Source organism: Uloborus diversus, chromosome 2, assembly GCF_026930045.1.
Source record: "Uloborus diversus isolate 005 chromosome 2, Udiv.v.3.1, whole genome shotgun sequence".
Taxonomy (NCBI): Eukaryota; Metazoa; Arthropoda; class Arachnida; order Araneae; family Uloboridae; genus Uloborus; species Uloborus diversus.
This window is the reverse complement of record NC_072732.1, coordinates 149563868-149584672: the sequence shown is the minus strand read 5'-3', so window position 1 is coordinate 149584672 and position 20805 is coordinate 149563868. Positions and strand designations below refer to the sequence as shown.

The 20805-nt window shown below is 31.9% G+C and overlaps 1 protein-coding gene across 1 annotated transcript in view; it reads right to left on the bottom strand.

Annotated features, from left to right (window-relative positions):
- Positions 1-20696, bottom strand: part of LOC129216074 (programmed cell death protein 6-like) — a 21230-nt gene extending 534 nt beyond the window's left edge. The window contains exons 1-7 of the mRNA XM_054850221.1: positions 20569-20696; positions 19282-19352; positions 18911-18972; positions 18766-18810; positions 13974-14132; positions 8190-8299; positions 3471-3574 (exon numbers count right to left, since the gene is read on the bottom strand). Coding sequence (XP_054706196.1) covers positions 3473-3574; positions 8190-8299; positions 13974-14132; positions 18766-18810; positions 18911-18972; positions 19282-19337 — 534 coding nt within the window. The 5' untranslated portion in view covers positions 19338-19352; positions 20569-20696 and the 3' untranslated portion in view covers positions 3471-3472. The remainder of the gene's footprint in view (positions 1-3470; positions 3575-8189; positions 8300-13973; positions 14133-18765; positions 18811-18910; positions 18973-19281; positions 19353-20568) is intronic.
- Between the last annotated feature and the right edge of the window lie 109 nt (positions 20697-20805).

Sequence of the window (20805 nt, the reverse complement as noted above, 5' to 3'; positions counted from 1 at the left end):
AATTGCCTGCTTGGCGATATTTTGAGAGTTGAAATTTTAACCCTAACTCCACTAGTAGATAGCATCCATTGTTGACCACTTTTTTGTTTCCTCATTCCCCTGAAATGACACTATAACATATAAGCATTTTTCTGCAAGTCAAACTTTGCAAGAAATATCAAATTATCATGCTATGTTAGAGTGTTACTGACTCCATCAGTAAATTGGCTATCATATAAATGAGGATGAGTCTAGGAGAAAAGGGCTCTTCATTTAAAGGAAGTGCCTGTGTGTGAATGCAATCTCTAGAAAAATCTTCATGCTGACAGCCATCAAGCTTGTCATGAAATAAGAAAGGCAAATGAATCAATCAAACTCCAAGCTTCAGTTTTTACGATTTTGAGTTAAAAAATTGTTAACTGTATTTTTACATTGTATTTACCACGGCATAGCTTCTAACAATTGCAGAAATATACTAAAAATAATGGAGGAAGCTGCAAATTCAAAATGACTCAGGACTATGGTCAAGATATGAATACCTCAATTGCCAAATTGATTAACTCCACTTATTAAAAAAATCCTCATTCCTGCTTTAATAGTGCTTTATCAATGTTTAGCATGTGAATTTACATTAAAGTTTTGGTTCAGAACATTTCTGACCATGTGATGGCAGAAAAAGTAACATGAGGGCCCGTTCACTCCTATGGATAACACTATCTTCATCACTTTTCTCAACTTTTTGTTTTATGGAGTTAATCGATTTGACAAGTGAGGTGTCCATATATTACTTGATGGGGCATTAATTATATGTCCAGTATTAATAAGCATTCAAAATGAATACTCAATATCTTACTAACAATTCCCAAACTCAAAATATGAAATAACTTTGTTTTTGAAATTTCATTGTACCTACTAAATTTAATCATTTTGTGAATTGATTACAAAAAACAACCAAAGCATTAGAGCTTGCTAACTTTGAATATTGGAAACTTGCTGTTATTTGTGTTTTATTACCACATTAAGAAATAGTTATTTAAAAAAATAGCATACTTAGCATTTTACACTTTACTATTATCTGAACTTTTTAGAAGTCACAAAAAATTGACTAGCATTTACATTGTTGGGGGTCCTAAAGGGAAGCTTTTAAAGATGAAATTAAATGCTCCCATGGTATTTAATTACTTTTAGGTTCATTCCATGTCAAACCAACAAGACCATTTGCCTGACCACACACGTGTCAGATTATCATAAAATATTCAGAATACTTACTCTTTTACAGCTTAAATTTAAAGATTTTTTTTTAATCCATCATTCATAACTGATAAGCTTTTGAAATTTGTTTAAAAGCGTTTATTTATTCATTTATTTTTCAACTTGCAGGCAGGTCTTTAAAATGTTTTAACACAAGTTGTGCAAAGTTCTATACACTTCATTTTAAAGAAAATTACATGAACTGCAGTTTGATATGTAAAGATAAAAAATAAAATGTAGTTTACAAAATTTTAAAATTTAAAAACTTGTGATAAATTCTTTTTGAAAAAAAATGTATGATTTTAAATGTATCTTCATGAATGCGTGCAAAAAAAATTCAGGGTGGGACCATGAAGGGTTATAGTATTGTGTAGGACACTTTAGCAATTTTTGCCACTAATTTTTAGATTTCTGCTGATCTCTTCATGCTCACATTATGAAAAACTTTTAATGAATTCATTTAAATCAATTTGAAATCAAATTACTTTTTAAAAAAAACAGGTTCAAAATTTTTAATTTTTCAAATTTTTTGAATGTTCATTTTCTTCAAACTGAACTATTATACAATGTTGCATCTTCTGTCGAACATGACTTACTTTAAAGCACTACCAACAAGTCAAGAAAGTGTTTTTAAATGCATTTCAAAATTAAGTACTCATTAATTATAAGTGATAGATATTTTTAAAAATCATACATAAATTTAAGAGATCCAAGAGTAAGATTTCTGAAAGTTACTTTAACTGATTTAAGACGGAATGATGGGAACAAAACTTCAGGAAGATAAAGCTAAACATTGGTTAATAAAAGTGGATTGAAAGACTAATTCCCAAATTGTGTTCTTAGCTTTTGAACTCAATAATTGAATAATAATAATATAACAGTATAAGATATAATTAAAATGAGATAACAGTATAAACGAGCTGATATGGGCATCACATGATTTCCTTTTATGCCAATTAAATGATAATAGTGCCTTAGAGTAAGAAAAGAAACACTTTAAATCTTTATACCTCAAGTTTGTTGCGAACCAAAGCAAAAAAAGTTTGATACAGACTAATTTTCCCAATATTGGAAATTTTAATGTGATTCAATGGTTAACTCTCTAAATATTGCCAATAGTGGCCAAAATGAAACCAGATTTAAAAAAAAAAGAAAACGCCAAATTTGTTGCTAAGTTGGCAACCAAAAGCTTGGCAATACATCGCCAAGTGCTTGCCAAATATAACACCACTTGAGTTTGCATTGAAATTACCAATGATTTTACCCCAAAAAGGTATAAAAGACCACTTTTGGAACATCCAAATGCAACCAAAAGAGGAGGTGCACAACTAGACCCCACTAGGAGTCTACATAACAAATTTCAACTTTCTAGGAAATATCGCTTTTGAGTTATGCGAGATACATACGTCACAAGAAAACTCGTAATTAACTCAAGGATCGTCAAAATGGATATTTCGGGCGTCTATACGTTCATAGGCTTTGTGTTTTTGGGTTGAAAAAAAAATTCAATATTCATTCATAAGCGAGCAAAATGGAAGTTAAGGCCGATTTTTGGGTGAAAATTTGTTTGCGAATACAATACTTCCTTCACTTCATAAAAGGAAGTAAAAATATTGCTCACAAAAATAAAATTGAAATAAGACTATAGATTTTTTTTTAAATCAAAAATGAAATTATGATCTGTTTGTTGAAAAAAAAACCATTTCAGTGCATATTAATGCTGCACAGAAATCAGTTGCTAATTTTGATGGCAAAATTGCAAATATTCTGTTTTTCACGTTTCCCTCACAAGTCAGTCCAATTCCATCTAAATCTTCGAAGGGATTAAATATTCATCCCATCAAATGTGCCATCCCTCTCCCTCCAAGAGGGATGGAGCACCTCCTCAAATTAAAGTACCAGGCTTGACAGTAAATTTCTAATTCCAATCTTATAAATCACATGCAATATACCAACAGCCCGAACTTTATTAATTCATGGGATAAAACATTCATAGCATGTGGTAGAAAATTATAGCCAAAAAATGTGTAGGAGTGTTAACTCAGAAGTACTTTTAGAATTTTGACAAAAAACCTTTGTTGACAGAAAAATTATAATTTTTCCATGCTCAACATTTTCTAAATTGATTTCAGTGGACAATAAGAGTTATATGTTTACATTCACTAGCTATTGAAGACAAGTTCTAGTTGATAATAAATGAAACTTTTACAATATCCAGCAAAATAAAAGTTAGTACTTACTTTCACATTCGAAGACTGAAAACAAGTTTAAGGAATTCTTCATAGGATATTCGTATCCATCCATCCATATCTGTATCATGATGCCTGAATGCAGCCGTCAAAGTCTGAAACAAAAGTAGAGAAATCACAATGGAGCCTACAGTTAAAAAATGTATGAAGGTAGCATCCTACAACACATTAAAGTAAAATCTAGAATTTCATGAGACAGGAGAAAAATTCGAGTTTTCATTTTGATAAAAGCTATAAACATACGCAATCGGTACATAGTTAAAGACTTAATAGATTCTTCAGCAAATTTGGTGTGAATTGTTGTGATCACATGTTTTAATATTTTTAATGATTATACAGATTGTAAGTTTATGCATATCTTTAAGGATGAAAATTATCTTTGAATGCTTGTCGCTCAAAAATGTTGAGCTTTCTACTTCTTTCTCAATTGAAACAATTTAACCATTAGAAGGGTATAAACCTGTAGAAAACAACTAAATAGTTGTTCTCAATGGCACTAAAGTATAACTCAAGAAGCTTTTTCAATGTTGATCTATGCCCCACCCCCCTCCGTTCTCGATTGGATGGAATTCCCAGAAAACTTACTCTTGGTACATGAGGCACACAAAAGTTGGAGGATTATATGACTGCTGATATTAGAAAAAAGTTTTTTATCCCCAGGTTCTACTACAGTGATCTCTCGCTTATACGCGACCTCTGTTATACGCGTTTTTCACTTATGCGCGTTTTTCTCACGGGCCCGGCCAGCAATATAGGAAAACAATGTTAACTCTTGTTCATTTATACGCGAAACCTAAAATGCACCTTTCCCTTATGCGCTATAAAATTTTTTCAAGTTTTAGTTAAATCGTGTTGGCCTAGAGCCATTACTTTTTTTCTTGGAGAAATTCCTAAAGTTTTAGAAGAATTAGAAAAGTTTCCAGAACTTACTTCCTTCTTTTTTCGAACTTTGAAAGTCATCCCGTTATTTTACCGGCGCTCGAATCGTTCCCCATAGCCAACATTCCCTGCATGCGTAGCATGCGTTTGTTGACCCGCCACGATGATGTGACGTCATAGGAAAGATGTTGAGTAGATTCTTGCTGTATGCATGTGGGAAACAATTTTAAAGAATTTAGTTTTAAACTGTAAACTGAGTTGAGTAGTTTCCTCAATGTAATTTATGCATGCTTTTTGATATACGTCATGCCATCGCGTAGGGAGATAGGGAATGCTATTTAAGTGTGAACTCTCAATCAATCATTCTCTTATTGTTTCACCTCTTGTTTTTGCTATGTGGTGGCTGCAGTCCAATGTTTTTCTGAGGTGCTGAGATTGTGCCTGGGAGCTGTGTGCTCCGGAGTTCCACGTAGTATAGTGGATTCTTTTTAAAAGATGTAGGAAGTTTTGTCGTTGAGCCCAGCTAGAAATGCGGGCATGTTCCAGTTGTTGCCTTGAGATGAGTTTTTAAGTGAAGGATTTTCTCTCTAAAATTGAGAGTTTAAATCAAGTTGTTTTTTTTTGCTGTGAAAAGGCCTAACAAACAGGACCATTGAAGGTCCACGCTCGAGAGCTGGATTGGATGTTCATTAGATGGACGGATGGTTCCTGTTGTCCAGGAGGACAGGTTTCTTTTCTGAATTCAGCATGGTGGCATGAAATGGTCACGGACAATTTTGATATGTGATCCATATTGGTGGATTGCGCCCTCACATGTTGTGCCAACTTTTAAGGAAGGAATAGCTTGTTTTGTATGAACTTTTTAACTCGTTCGTATGAACTATTCTGTTTATGGCATTGGACTCAAGGTTGTACTTATATTAATCAAGTCATATAAATTTTACTGGAACTTTAAACGATACTATTTTTAAGAAATGTTTCCTACTGATAATTTTGGGGGGATTTTTTTATTCAATTGTCGGGGAATGTGAATTTTATTTACACTTGTTATTATTTCCATGTTTTGACATATTTATTGTTTAATAAAATGTTTATTTAATTGTTAAATATGTGTCTGTATGTCCTTTCTTCCCGAGCAGATCATTCCACAAATTTTCAGTTGGGTTTTCTAGCTTAAAACCTGCTTTTAGTTCTTTGAACTTCGGGTTTTGATTGAGCTATCAGTTTGAATTGCCCAACAAATCGCCTATTCACACTTTGCTTATCGGAAGGTTTGTACCCTTCTTAATGTCTCTTGGAACGCTTTCACACACCTTTATTCCAATGTTTAAAATGTTTCTAAGAACGCGTTTTTTCGCGCAAGTGTGCAATCGGGGGTGCAGTTAGTCTTGTGATTGACATTGAGAGGGGAGAACGGGTTACATGCGGAAAGGTTAACCTTCCTAAATTCGTGGTGAAGCAGAAAGCATTGACATAGCCTATCGAGGATTTTTTGTATCCTCACAGACATTGACACTGATCACGCGACAGTTTTTAGGTTTTTGTGGAATTTGCTTACATATTGTACAGTGTATAAAAAAATGACAAAACGTGAAACTTCAAATTTCACATTTCTATTAAAGTACAATGCATAAATGGAAATTATGTGCGTATTTATTCATTAGTATCAGTAGTGTACTATTAGTATTACTATAACTGCTGATAACTTACTGTATTTAAGCTTATTTTTGGGGTTTTTCACTTATGCGCGAATCTCACTTGTGCGCGAAAATTTCGTTGTCCGCTTTGGTCGCGTATGAGTGAGAGGTCATTGTATTGATAAAGAAAACTGGGAATCAAATTAAAATAAGATCTTGAGGTTGGAATTGGAGATACAGAGGTTTTCATTAGAACTCATTCGAGATAAACATTAGAATAAACATTGAATTTATACTATAAATGCAGGGAAATTGGAAGAATTTTGACTAGAGGTATTCAAGATAGGCAGATTTGACTGTAAGTTCCTGCAAAACTATGTATTGCATGAAAACCATATTGCATGGAATATGAAATTCAAAACCAATGTAAAAAAAAGGGTTGGATTCCAGAAATTCAAAACACAGTTTAAAAATTACATAAGCCAGTTAATTTTTTATCACAGATATGACAGCTTGTATTGCACAAAATGCAAATAAGTAAAAAATATTTTTTCCCTTTACTGCAACCTTAATTTAATAAATTTTTCATCAATGTTCATCAAAATAAAATAACAATACCCTTAGTTGAACAATACCATTTTGTCACATCTAAGGGCATGTACAGGAGGGGAGAAAGGATACCTGCTGGCCCAGGTCCAAGCCTGAAAGTAAACTGAGAGTTTAAAATGAGGTGTGAAATACATGTAGAGACCTAGGGATTAACAATATGGAGGGGGGCCCATAAAAGTCATTTGTTACAGGCTCAAAATTTTCTGTGCAGGTCCCTGGTTGTGAAGATTGATCTCGGCCTTGAACATAGAAAAAATAAGTGCTGGTGGGGTTCGAGACCACACAGCTCAAATTGTTTCATTTCTGTGTTAGTGCTTTAGAATAACCAAAATATTCGATCACGTGTCTTGAGAAGCTGTCGTCAAAAAATCAAAAGACCAATACAACTAGTTATCCCTCTGGAAATAGACCAGGGTGGGGGGGATGTGAAGATTGATTTCGGGCTTGAGACGAGGAAAGAATAGCTGCTGGTTGGGCTTGAGACGAGACAGATCAACTTGTTTTGTTTCTGTGTTTGTGATTCAGAATAACGAAAATTGTAGTATGCATCTCTTCATGTTTCATGTTAACACACAATAAAACATATTTCCTTTTACTGTGTGTGTCTAAATATGACAAATACACGACACTGGTCACATTCTTAACCTTCTTTATTCAGTTTCTAAACCCTTCTACCCTTTTACAAAAGGGGCTGTATGTAAATGTCACACTTTATCTTCCTCTCTCCTCTCCCTTTGTCACACGTTGGGCTGTTTTTCACTAGCATATTCTCATAAAAAATGAGTGAGTCACAATTCTTGTCCCCCCCCCCCTCCTTATACAAAGGGTGACATCATTTGCGAACAGCCCAAAATCTGTAATTTTGGTTTGAAGGGTCATAGTAGATCCATGGCATAAACAGTGCTGCAGATCTCTTCTAACATATTTCGATTAAATACATGATCTTGATCAATTCTGAGAGGCAAAGATTTTATTTAAAACTTGAGAACAATTACTTTGTTATGTTAGAGGAAAAATACTGTTACTGGTTATGTTCAATGGTATTTTAATGCCTCAACAAGCATGTTTTATGTGTTGAAAAATTGGTAATTTGCCTAGAAAATTAGAAAAGTGTATTTTTATGCTCTTAAAGAAATGCTTAGTTTTGAGAAAAAAACTAAGTTTAAGTTTTAGTTTATTACATTCAATGAACTGCTACTTTTTTATAAAACAAAAGCATTTGAAAAGCTAAAAACCTATTATGATGCATGAGTTTTATATTCGTTAATTATAACGAGGGTTCATATCATCCGTAAACAAACATCAATTGAAAAGAACTGCTTTTGGAATGAACACTTGATAAGGAATTTAATGCCCCAATGAAAGTCAATGAAGTATAACCATCATATTATTATATAAGTAACTTAATAAATATGTCAGAGCTTATTAAAACTCCAAGGTTTTAAATTATTTAATTATATTTTCAACAACAAAAATAATTTAAATTTTTCACTAACACATTTGCTTATCATTTGATGCTATGAAATATAACAGAACAAAATGAACTAGTTTCTAAAGCAAAACAAATATCCAAAATATAACTTACTTGTAACAGTACACAACATTGTATAAAATCATCAAATTTGATAGTTCTTGTTCCATCTCGGTCAAACTTTTGAACCAACATGGAATAGAAGTTGTCGGACAATCGATATCCTATGACACCAAAAAAATTGAGGATTTAAAAACTTGCAAAGCTTAATGTATAAATTTTTTGCAGTTACAAAATTGTTTTTTCCCGACACTTTAGCGAATTTCCAATGTTCTTACCATTCTCATTATTATTGAAAAATGTTCATGTTCATTTAACTTTTAACACATCACAAGTTTAGAAGAAGAGTGCCACAATACAAAATCTTTAATTTTCTTTTTTTTTTCGCTTAAAGGCAGTTAAAGGATGTTATCTTCTTTGGAAAATAATGACAGATTTTTTGTTCTAATATTATCTACTGAAGAGCACAGCAAACTTACTTCTCTTAGCCTGAAGAGTTCAACTTCAAATGCTTCTCCTGCAAATTTTCACTTTTTTGTATCGTGGTACTCTTTTTCCAAATGAGCGACATTAGGAAACAAAGCAATGTAATCAAATTTGTGTATGCCATTCAAATAATATAACTGTAATTTAAAGAAATTATTGGAGGAGAATTGACTGTTTGAAAGATTTTCTTTTAATATTCCAGGTTCAACAGATAAGCCAAATTTTGAAATTAAAATATCCTTTGTTTTAAATTCATAAAATTTTCATGTATCATGCATTAATATAAGCAACAAATTTCGTTTTCTTTTTTCATTAAATAGATTTTCTAATCAATACTAAATTACAATAACCGATAGATTAATTTTCATTACTTCATGTACTTTTTCTTAAAAAAACTATTTTGGTCAAACTTAATTTTCAGTACTTTTTCAGTTTATTACCATATTTTTAGAAACATATCTGAAGCAGTTTTAAATTCACCATCTTGGTGATTTTAAAAGTAAATATCAACCATAGTAAAAATTTTCATAGTAAATATGAACATTATACATATCATAACTTTTAAATATGAATAAAAGAAAATTTTTCAACAAGCACAGAAAATAAAACAAATAAAAATAATAAGAATTACAAGCGGGAAATCTCTGACTTGTGAGCAAGTGCAATGTGTTATTATGAGCAAGTGCAAAAAAAAAAAAAAAAAAAAACACAGGGAGAGGGGGAGATAAAAGAAATCAGAAACTTCAAGGACTACTTAAAGTTTTAAGTAATCATCCAAAGTTTATGCTAAAAATTCATCTTGAATCTATGAATTTTAAACATGGTACTAGCATAATCTTATATATAAAATTGCAGTGTCTAAGTTTGCTACCGCAAAACTGCAAGTAGTTGATGGATTTACTTGAAATATTCACACAACCCTTCCTTTTGTGTAAAAGAATGACCATAAAAACAATCCACTTTCATCTCCAAAACTCTAAGCACTTTGCATGGATTAAACATTTATGTCTGACTAATCTATACATATAATAAAATAAGATGTTTGTGTGTGTGTGTGTTGCGTGCATCCAAGGGAAAACGGTAAGGCCTAGAAAGATGACATTTGGTATAGAGGGGCAACTTTTGCTGATAGTCTGCACCTTGGCCTTTTTTTTTTTTTTGATATTTCAATCGGAAAAAAAATTATTTTATGTTTTATGTGCTTTTTTGCAGTTTTTAGTACTTTTTGTCCCACAGAACTCAAACCAATTGTGCCAGAAAAATACTTTTTGTACTAAAATGTAGGAAATTTAAATTTAAATATGATTTTTAAAAAGTTTTTAAAGATAGAGTAATCTTGTATTTTTAATGAGTTTTGAAAAAACATTTTGCATTTTTTTTTCTGGGTTAAATTTTTTGCTTAACTCATCCAACAAAAGGTATAAAAGCCTCTTTTCTAAAACTTAACTATGTAATAGTCAAAAGATTTCGCCCCTCTTTCCGAAAAAAGTTTTCAAAAATATGCAATAATTTTTTGTTTTTTTTTTTTTTTTTTTTTTTTTTAATACAGAACAAAGACAACAAAGACGTAAGTCTGATCACTCCTAACATGACATAGTGCCCATGTGATCCAACTGAAATAGCTTGCTTTTTTTTTTTCTTCCTTCCTTGGCTTTTTTTTTTCCTTACAAGGATTTCATTTGTTTCTCCGTTGTTATTCTAATAGGGAATTTTAATGCTACACAGTAGGGTGGATCGAAAAAAATGAAATTTCGAATCTTAATTTGGAATACCCACCAAAAGCTGTGCATGTGTAAGAACATTGCACATGTAAAATATTATCAAGTTTGAACAACTCTTTGAGGGTCCTACCAAGGTTTGAATTTCTACAAAAATAGGAAAAAAGTTCAATTTTCCAAAAATTTTATGAAAATAATAAGGTTCAAAATTTTTACTCTAATACCATTAAAATGTTTCCTTTTAACACGCTTTTCATGTATCTTTAAAATTATTTACATTCTTGGCAGTATTAGGTTCGCACACAAGTTCGCAAAATTTCGTGAAATTTCCAAAAACTGACTTTTTTTAAGCCTTTTTGCACATTGCAATATTTTTTCTTTTAAAGTCCAATTTTTTTTGCAATGACTGTGCAGAATGCAGTTTTAAATGGAAATGAAATTATACTTTGTTATATTAACAGACCAGCACCTGCGACAAGGAGCGTAATTGCTTTAAACTGGACCAGTGGTTAATTGTCACTTTTGTCTAGCAATTTACCTATTGGTCCTGCGAAAATTCACATGGACCAGCAGTTTCACCATCAAGTAATGTGAACAGGTGACGCAAAGGCTGCTCATATGCAGTTTGCAGATTAACCATGGGACAGGATGTCCAAATTTATTCTCTATGGTCGCAATTGCACCAGTTTTTTTTTTTTTTTTTTCTGGTATTCGTGGCCATGTCATCACAGCTAAAAGCTAAAAGATCTTTAAGGCTTAAACAAATTTTCAGTACAAAAATCACATTGCTGTCGCGACATGTTTTCCCGTTCCAGAAGTTGGCGTCACATGACCCAAATAAAGAGAATTGAATTTTTTTAGTTATGGATTCCTCGCTTATGGTTCTTCTATGGTATCTGTCTCCCACCATTTCTTTTTGTTATAGTTTTGTCCTTTCGGCTGTCAAAAAATGTACTTTTCAAACCCTTTCACTTTTAGTTTGCAGGTTTTGAAGAGAAGCACGTACTTCGTCTGTGACACCTGTGACACTTCTGTCGCTGTCTTCAAATTGTATTCCTATCAACGACTTTAGGCGATAATTATCTGACACAGTACCAAAATCCTGTAATGTTTCTGAAGCAATTGCTGCAGCACATCGCACTTCTATCAGAAATACTAGAGCCGCTATATAGATAGGCCGACGCATCAGCTTAAATTTAGCCATTTTCGATCGGATTTTTCATTGTTGCACTGCTTGGGTTACCACAGCAAAGTTTCGGATTTCGCCAAATTTGCTGAAAATAATGTTTTATTTTAGAAACAATTCACGTGCCGCTAATGATTGCTTACAGTGAACAATGACCAACGCGATAACTCGACAGAAAAGACAACCACTCAAACACGCGCTCCGATCCAAAAAGGCTGATCTTAAGCTGATGCGTCGGCTCGTATATATAGGGGCCTTAAGAAATACTGTACTGTTAGCACACTCTTGATAATGCTGGCAGAGAAAGCCTCATTTGTTCCACTTTTGATCATGTCATCGTTTGAATCAAAAAATGATTTTAAAGAGGTTTCATGAATGGATGTGACGAACTGATTATTTTCTGTGTCTTTGACTAACTGATACTTTTCAAGTCCATTTTGTGAAATATTATGCTTATATGTCAGAGTGACTGAGTGTGAGTAAATATACATTCTTTGTAACCAATGCACTTCTCTCTATGTTTTTTAGTTAATACAACTAAATCATTTTGATAGTTTACTTCTAATGTAAAATGAGTAATACATTTATACTTAATACATGTGTTTCGGCATATGGGAAAGGTAGAATGGAACTTGAAATGCAGCCACCTGTTTTTAGTGGATGCTGGGCAGTTAATGTAATAAAGTTCAACTTTACTTCCGTTCAAAACTGCATTCTGTACAGGCGTTGTAAAAAAGAAAACAGGACTTTAAAAAAAGAAATATTGCAATGTGCAAAAAAGCTTAAAAAAGTCAGTTTTTGGTTAATTTTGCGAAACTTAACGGCTTTTGTGCAAACTTAATGGTGCAAAGACTGTAAATAATTGTGAAGATACATGAAAAGAGTGTTCAAAGGAAGCATTGTAACCGTATTATAACAAAAATTTTAAACACTAGCATTTTCATAAAAAATTTCGGAAAAATGACCTTTTTTTCTATTTTTGTAGAAATTCAATCCTTGGTAGGACCCTCAAAGAATTGTTCAAAGTTGATAATATTTTACATGTGTGTTGTACTTACACATGCACAGCTTTTGGCAGGTATTCCAAATTAAGATTCAAAATTTTGTTTTTTTTGGTTCCACCCTACTACACAGGACATGCTTGGATCTTAAGTTAACAGGTATGTGCATTTTAGTCAAACAAAAAGATTTTTTTAAACTTAGGAGATGTTTATTAACTCAAGGGACTTCCTTCGAATTCTTAGCAGTGCGGGTACAGCTAGTTTTATATATTAATCTGGTCAGATTCCAAAACAATTTCAAAGAAAAGAAAAACATGAAACACTAAACTGTGTTGTTAGATTTAAAAACTACAGAACTTTTCAACTAGAGACGTACCGAGTACTCGGTAACTACTCGGTACTCGGCATACTCGGCCAATTTGCCAAGTACTCGGTACTCGGCCAAATTTTGATCAGATACTCGGCCAATACCGAGTAGTTGCAAAAAATTGAATATTGTCCAAGACAGATATTAAAACTTATAAAAAAGCGCAAGCATTTTTAATATTCTGCAATCATTTACAAGTCAATTTTAAATTTTGAGAATAATGAAGTTTTTAATGCTTTAATGGAATAAATCTTTATTTTTTATGTCCCCAAAGTTAATAAAACTTATTTATTAAAAATTGTGCAAAAAAGGTAAGTATAGAAAATATGGAATTTTTACATAAAAAATAGATTTTTGTTACAAACAAAAATTAGTTATAAGAAATATAAAAATTCCTTTGCTTAAAAAAGGGAAATAAAACAACATTAAAAGGGTAGTGCAGGAACACTGCAGAAACGTGTTTTGGCGTTACAGGAAATTCCTTTTTCAATGCACAAAATGTGAGCTTGTAGATTTAAAGGCATCCGACGAAAGTCGGATTTTTTTTGTCGAATGTCTTAACATTCTTTAGCTCACATTTTATGCACTGATAAAGACATTCCTTGTAATGCAGGAACACGTGTGTGCAGTGTTCCTGCACATTTGCTTTTAAAAATTATTTATGTTTGGCGGACTAGAACTAAAATAGATTGGTATAGTTTGTCTTAATTCCAACTTGATCAATCATACCTTTTATTTATTTATTTTTAATTTTAAAAATAACTCTTTTGTAAAATTTTTGACGTAAGCAAAATTTTTTTAAATAATGCGAAATTAAATTTCAGCAGGAATTTAGTTTTAAAAACTTTTATATGGACCAAGAGGTCTATACTACTGTTCCAATAAGTTCAAAATTGATCATGTGTGTTTCAGTGGTTCTTCTTAAAACATAATTGGTACTTGTTAACTTGGCCGAGTAGTGAAATGCCGAGTACTCGGTAACTCGGCCAAAGTGCTACTCGGTACGTCTCTATTTTCAACATATCAAGTAATTTGAAAACTTTATTGAAACAATTGTAAAACATATATATGTATATTTACCAAACGTTGTAAGCGCATTTTTTAACTCATTTTTGTCAATGTTTCCAGAACGATCAGTGTCAAAACTTCGGAAACAGTTCAACCAGTCTGTAATATATTTCCAAAGAGCTTTGAATTCTTGAAAATTGATAGTTCCTGAATGATCTCTATCAAACATACCTAAAAAAACAAAATAAAAACAATATAGTTTCACATAAATAAACTTCCTCCAAAACGTCACTTTTCAGAATTCAAGGCTTTTGACAAAGATTAAAGTTTAATATTTCACAAATACACCATTTTCAAAATTAAAATAAATAGCATTTAAATATACATCTGTATGCTAAAAAGTAATGGCAAACATTGGTATGCATTACCTAAGAGAAGTTCTTTTCTTCAAGGTTTTGGATTACAACTTACTTCAACAGAATGTTTCATTTAATTTTAATCATACCATTTGTTCAACAGAATGAAAATTGCCCACATGAACAGCTAACAAACAGAAACGTGTGCTCAATAAATTCCCATGAACGCAGAACACCTCTAGTACTCAGGTTTAGATCTGGAGGCTAAGACACTTGGTGAAACACCCAAATTATATGGACAGCCAGAACTCTTATGAACACTTGTGATTAAACTGAACCCTTCTTTCCTTCTTGTTTGTCCACTTGTGTATTTTTTTTTTTTTTTGTCCTTTGTTTCTTTTGCTAAATATTGTGCTGCCAAATCTCCATAAATTGTATTCTTGATGGCCATATGTAACAACAACAAAAACATTCAGTCATTCCAATTAAACACTGAATGTAAGGAAATCAACATCTTCAATGCAATAAAACAAGCACAATTCTTTGGTGGCTGCTGCTTAGTACCTGACGGCTACGGCTTTTTCTGTGTTGAAAATAGTTAGTACAGTAGAATACCTCCATAACGTCGACCTATAAAATTCACAACTTTTCAGAAGTAAACAATATGTTTTCCAGTTAAAAAAAGTACTTTATTTTGCCTTCAAGTATAAAGATTCTTTGGAAAATTAAATTTTGGAACAGTTTTTTATCATCCCCATCCTTTTTCAAAACTTTAAACAGATATTTTGTATTTACATAAAAAAGTACCAGATTGTTCTTGAAAATACAGCCAGCTGTTATGCAAACCATGAAGCTAGCAAGAGTGCACACTAATGCATTTTCTTATGATTATGAAACACTTATTTGCGAAAGACAATACATACATTATATTGCATAATTCAAGTTTTAATACTAATTGAGATAAAGCTTGATTCTAATGTGCATATATATTGAAAGAGTCTGAGCATTATTTTCAAAATATGTGAAACAGGGCTCATACACTTATGGTTTGAAAAAATTCCCCGACTTTTCCAGGTTATTTTTTGGAAAATTCCAGGGTACTCGCTTCATTCAAAATTAAATTTAAACAGCAATATTTTCAAAATAATTAAAATTGTTTAAAGCAGCTATGCGGATGAACTCATACTTTTCCCCTTATAGATTTTTTTTTAAAAATATCCTGGGAATTTTTTCCCTTTTTCTTTTCTTTTTTTTTTTTTTTTTCTCACTCTCTCAAAATTTTAAGTTTTTTCTGACATTTTGCTCAAAACAGTTTTAATTCGTTCCCTACTTTTTGAAAACAAAGAACTTTCAACTTATTTTAGTGGTTCTATGTCAAATGTCATGTGTAATATTAGCATTTTGCAGATGTTAGAAATCTTTTAGCATCCGCTTTTGGTTTACAATACTGCTAGTTATTTTCTTATTAGTATATAACGCAAAACATATTGAGCAAAATACAAAGCTATATTTCGGTATAAATATGATTAACTTGTTCGATCGATCGGCACATCATACGATGCGTAACAACAAAAATCAACATCCACCGATCATAGGCCAATGCCAATAATCATCAGGTTTTTTTTCTTTTGCATATATTAAAGGATGCTTTCATAAAAATTATTAAAAAAAATTCTAGAAAATAATTTGTTTAAAAAATTCATAATTTATTGCACATTTTACGTTACTTTCAACAGTTACATTGAAATAAACATCCAATTATGTTTTTGGAAATTTACATCTACTTCCATTGTGCAAGTGATCAAATATAGCGACTAAGAGAAAAATTTAATAAGTAGATTTTTTAATTTGTAGTACAAAAAGAGTTACAAATAATTGATAATCCTTAAAAAAACTACAATTAAGATAAGATTAGTTTTTAGCACATAAGTGTCTAAAAACCAATTAGAATAAAAAAATATTCTGAAGATAAAATTTTGCATTTTTCCAGAAAATAATTACCGAAAACACACAAAAAAAGGCTAATTTGCGTTGCTTTCAATAGTTTGCATTACAATAAACATCCAATGTTGTTTTCGGAAACTTAGGCGCTTAAAAAGTTGTGTGCTTCCATCTTGGGAATGACCAAATATGGTGGCAATGCCAAAAAATAAGAAACAATTTTTTGAATTTATAGCAAGAAAACAATTTAAAAATATTAAATCTTCATGAAACTACAATTCAGTTAAAAACTTTTTAGCTTATTTGCGTCCAAGGCAATGAGGATAAGATTAAGTCTCAAGAACCAAATTTTTGATTTCTGAAGAAAATTTAAAAAAAAAAAAAAAATTTAAAAAAAAAAATTAAAAAAAAAAAAAAAAACAATTTGCAGCACATTTTGTGTTATTTTCATTAGTTTGCAGTGAAAGAAAACATCCAATTATGCTTTGTTTTTGGAAACTTAGGCATTTAAGGATCATGTCTACTTCCATCTTGTGAATGACCATAGATGGCTTCTACATTTTTCGGTAGCCATTTCTTTTATTGCCAGCGTCATTTTGCATCAAAGTAATTTTATTTTTATTCAAGAAACATTGATTACAACGAAGAATAGATCCCATGGAAAAAAATTCCCTAATAAAAAATTAGGAAAAAAAATTTGGGGGTTGGGGGGGGGGGCAAACTTGGAAAATTCTCTGACTTTTCACCGACATTTTTAACTATGTCATTTTCCCTGACAATTCCAGGTTTTCCCGGAGCGTACGAACCCTGAATGATCTATGTAATGCTAAAACCTCAAGGCGTGCATTATAAGTCTTCTGCTTTATTTAAAAAATTGTAAGCAGCAATTTTGTCCCTCAACATTGAATTTGAAAGCATTTTGTACCAGCTAAGAGAAAACTTATGTGCTTTCAAATCAATGCCGGCACTAGTAGTTCTGCCGCCCTAGTCAATATTGACTAGTACCGTCACCTTTATTGAATAGTAATAATTTAAAATAATAATATATTAAGAAAATAAAAATAACTGTAAAGTGCTTAAAACTAAACCGAGTTTCTAGTTAAATTTCAAACCAGGTTTTGCATATCCAAGCACTGGTACACACTTTAAATTATCTTTTTTAACATTAAAGTAGTGCAACTTATGGCACTGAAACAGATATTAATATTTTTAAAAGACTGCTAAGTCACGCAATTTGCCGCCTCTAAAACTAGATTGAATTTCCTTTTAAATTCTGAACTGTGTTTTGCATATCCAAGCACTGGTACACACTCTAAATTATTTTTTTAGCATTGAAGCAGTGAATTTTATGACGCCGACACAGATATTCATACTTTAAGAGAATACTTCGAAATTTGCCCCCCCCCCCTTAAAATCTGCCGCCCTAGGTGGGGGCCAAGGTCGCCTACCCCAAGAGCCGGGCCTGTTTCAAATTCCCGTCTAGCACATGAAGCTACTAGTTTCGGAATCAACAACTAAAGTTTAATGTAAGAATGAAGGCTTTCACGGTTGGTGTCAATAATGTTGTAAGATTCCCGGCTGATGTGCCGTGGTCTGAGTGTTGTTACTCCAAACGTTTCGGCTGCATCTGCGGCAGCCATCTTCAGTGTTAGCGTGGTCGAAACTTCAGGGAAACGACTTCCTAGCAACTGATGCAGATATTGAGGTGTTGTCAAGTATTTATGTGGGAAAAGCAAGCTCTCCCTTCATTCTGGGGCAGGATTGGCTGATGAATGTTCGTCCTTGTTTCTGGTTGGCTGAAACTTGAGCTCTCTTCATTCTGTTTGGGGATTGGCTGCTGGGCCTCCATCGCTGTTTCTGGTTGACTAGAAGTATCTCTCGGGAAAATCCGTCTAAGTGTAGCATGCCCGAGTTTGTTGATCTTAATTCCTTCTTCCTTTTTTTAAAAAATTGTTGGGATGTTTGAAAATCCCAATCGTTTCTCTGTTTAATCTGGGGTAATAGAGGGAAGTCCTTGCAAGTATTTTGGTTTCTTTGAATTTAATGTCATGAGTGCTATTACTAAAAGTGTGTTCCGCCACTGCTGATTTCTCAGTTTGGCCACTAAAGAAATTGCCCTCTGGGCGTTTATCAACCAATCCTGGCCCAGAACGAAGGGAGAGCTTACTCTTCCCCCATAAATAGTGATATCTGCAGCAGTTGCTAGGAAGACGCTTCCCTGGAAGCTTCGACTGAAGCATGCTAAGAACGAAGATGGCCGCCACAGATGTGGCCGAAACATTTGGAGTAACAACACTCATACCACGGCACAACAGCCCGGAATCTTACAACATTATTAATTAATGCTTAATTTCATTTTTAACAACATATATTTTATCTGTATGTGATTACGACAAGGGGGAAAAAATTCAGTTTCTTTATGTCAAAATTTTTAAGTTAAGAAACCATTTAACTTTAAATTAAACTTAAATATAACTTAAATTCCAATTTTTACTGATACTCATTACTACATTTGAACACCCTTAATTTAATTACCCTTTGAACAATATGCATAAGTATACACTTACCAATCATCATTCTGACAGTTTCAGGATTAAAAGGTTGCCATGTACCTAAAAGTGCAAGGATTTATATAAAGTATTAAGCATAAAATAAATTATTTAATTGTATATATCTTATTTAAGTTCATGTTATAAAAAATTCTAGCAATACCATTAGACAATGCAGCTTGCAATTCATTTGCAGTTATTGAACCACTGCGATCACGATCCACTCTAAAAACAAAACATTACAATAATCTTATTATGTTCATATTAGTAGCAAAATTTTAATAATTAAGAACTAATTGAACTGTTATACATTTAATCTAAGCAAAAAGAAAGAAATTAAAAGATAATTAACAGATTCATCAGGAAGTAATACACTAGTATTGAAATTGTATTAAAAGGAAATTAGACCTATATTGGTCCTAATAAAAAGACCTAATTGGTAAAGAATTGAAATATTTCGCCCACAAAAATATTTGAAACTTTTTAAAAGATTAGTAAAAAGCTTTAAACAAGAAATGAAAGGTTGTCATATACCTCAAAAATATATCCCATAGATATTGATCTGGTGGCTGAGCCGACGCATAAGCCATTGTAATTCACAGAACCTACAAACATAAAATATTTTAATATAATTAAAGAGTTCATTTCTGTTTAAAATCCTATTAACAATTTTCCCCAAATACTCAACGTAGTACATTATTTGCTAGAATTTTCTCTCAAACACTGAAAGTACATGACTATGTAAATAATGAAAATGTTAATGCAAAAGATGCAAGCTCATAGATGAAAAATATCAAAAGCTCAGCGTAAACTTCTGTTCAACATCATTTCATAATCAGACTAGATTGACTGTGGAAAAATTACTAAATTGTGCCAAACATATTGACAAAATAAGAGCAAAGAATTTAATAGTCGAATGTCTGTGTACTAACATGCATAGAAATTCAATAAATGCCACATTCTTATTCATTTTCTATCAAAAATGTATGTTTTACATGTATTCAAGGGAAAAATTATATTTTTTATGTTTATCATTAGGAATTGTAGTAGTATAAATTCAAAGGTACTCTTACCGTTAAATGGGGCTGTTTATGTTTTTTTTTTTTTTTTTGTCAAATAAATACATCAACTAATTAAAATGCTTCGCTTAATACTGAAAATAATTAGCATCAGCAAAATGATGCTGTGCTTGTTTTTCATGTAGTAATATTTCAACAAATTTATTACAAATCTTGGCACTTCTATTATATTCTGAAGATCATATTATAGGACCCTAAAACTTCAACTGTTTAAACAGATTACCCATTAATTTTAATTTAGAAATATATTTGTGAATGTAACAATTACAAAGAGAGCTTAGTCATATTAAACATGACTTTGAAACATCCACCTGTTACTTCAATCAACCATTTGTGACTAACAATTTCTGCCAATTAAATGATTTTGCTTGATGAGAAAAAAACGAAGTAGAAAATTAAGGTAAGGAAATTGAAACCTCCCAAGCCTTACTTTTGAAACAAAGAAACATAATATAAATACAAAATAAGATTTCAACTAATACAAGCATATTCCAACACAGACAAAGTTTGCACTAAAATGTAAAAGTTTTATTGAAACTCACAGTAGAAATTGACAGAGCTACACAACATTGTAAATCAATTTTTACACACAAAAAAAAAACAGTAAATGATTTAGAAACAAATCTCGATACACAAAATGATTTTCAAGGGACTTTCAGAAACACTTCTCATTTACTTGTCAGAAAACAAAATGACGATTGATTTATATGGGGTTAATAAACTAGAAAAAAATATAACTCACTATAAACTATGACGGGAAAATACTTTTCCCGCGACGACCAAAAAAAATACTTTAGCAGTGTCGTCAGCTTTGACAAATCAAAATCATCAGATCTCGTTATTACTTTTCTTAAGTTTAGATGCCATTATATTAATCATAATTCTTATTGAAATTGCAAACAAGTGGCAAGGCTTTGTCTGACCGTATCGGACTGTATTTTGCAAATATGAACTATGATTCAATTTTTTACCATTTTTC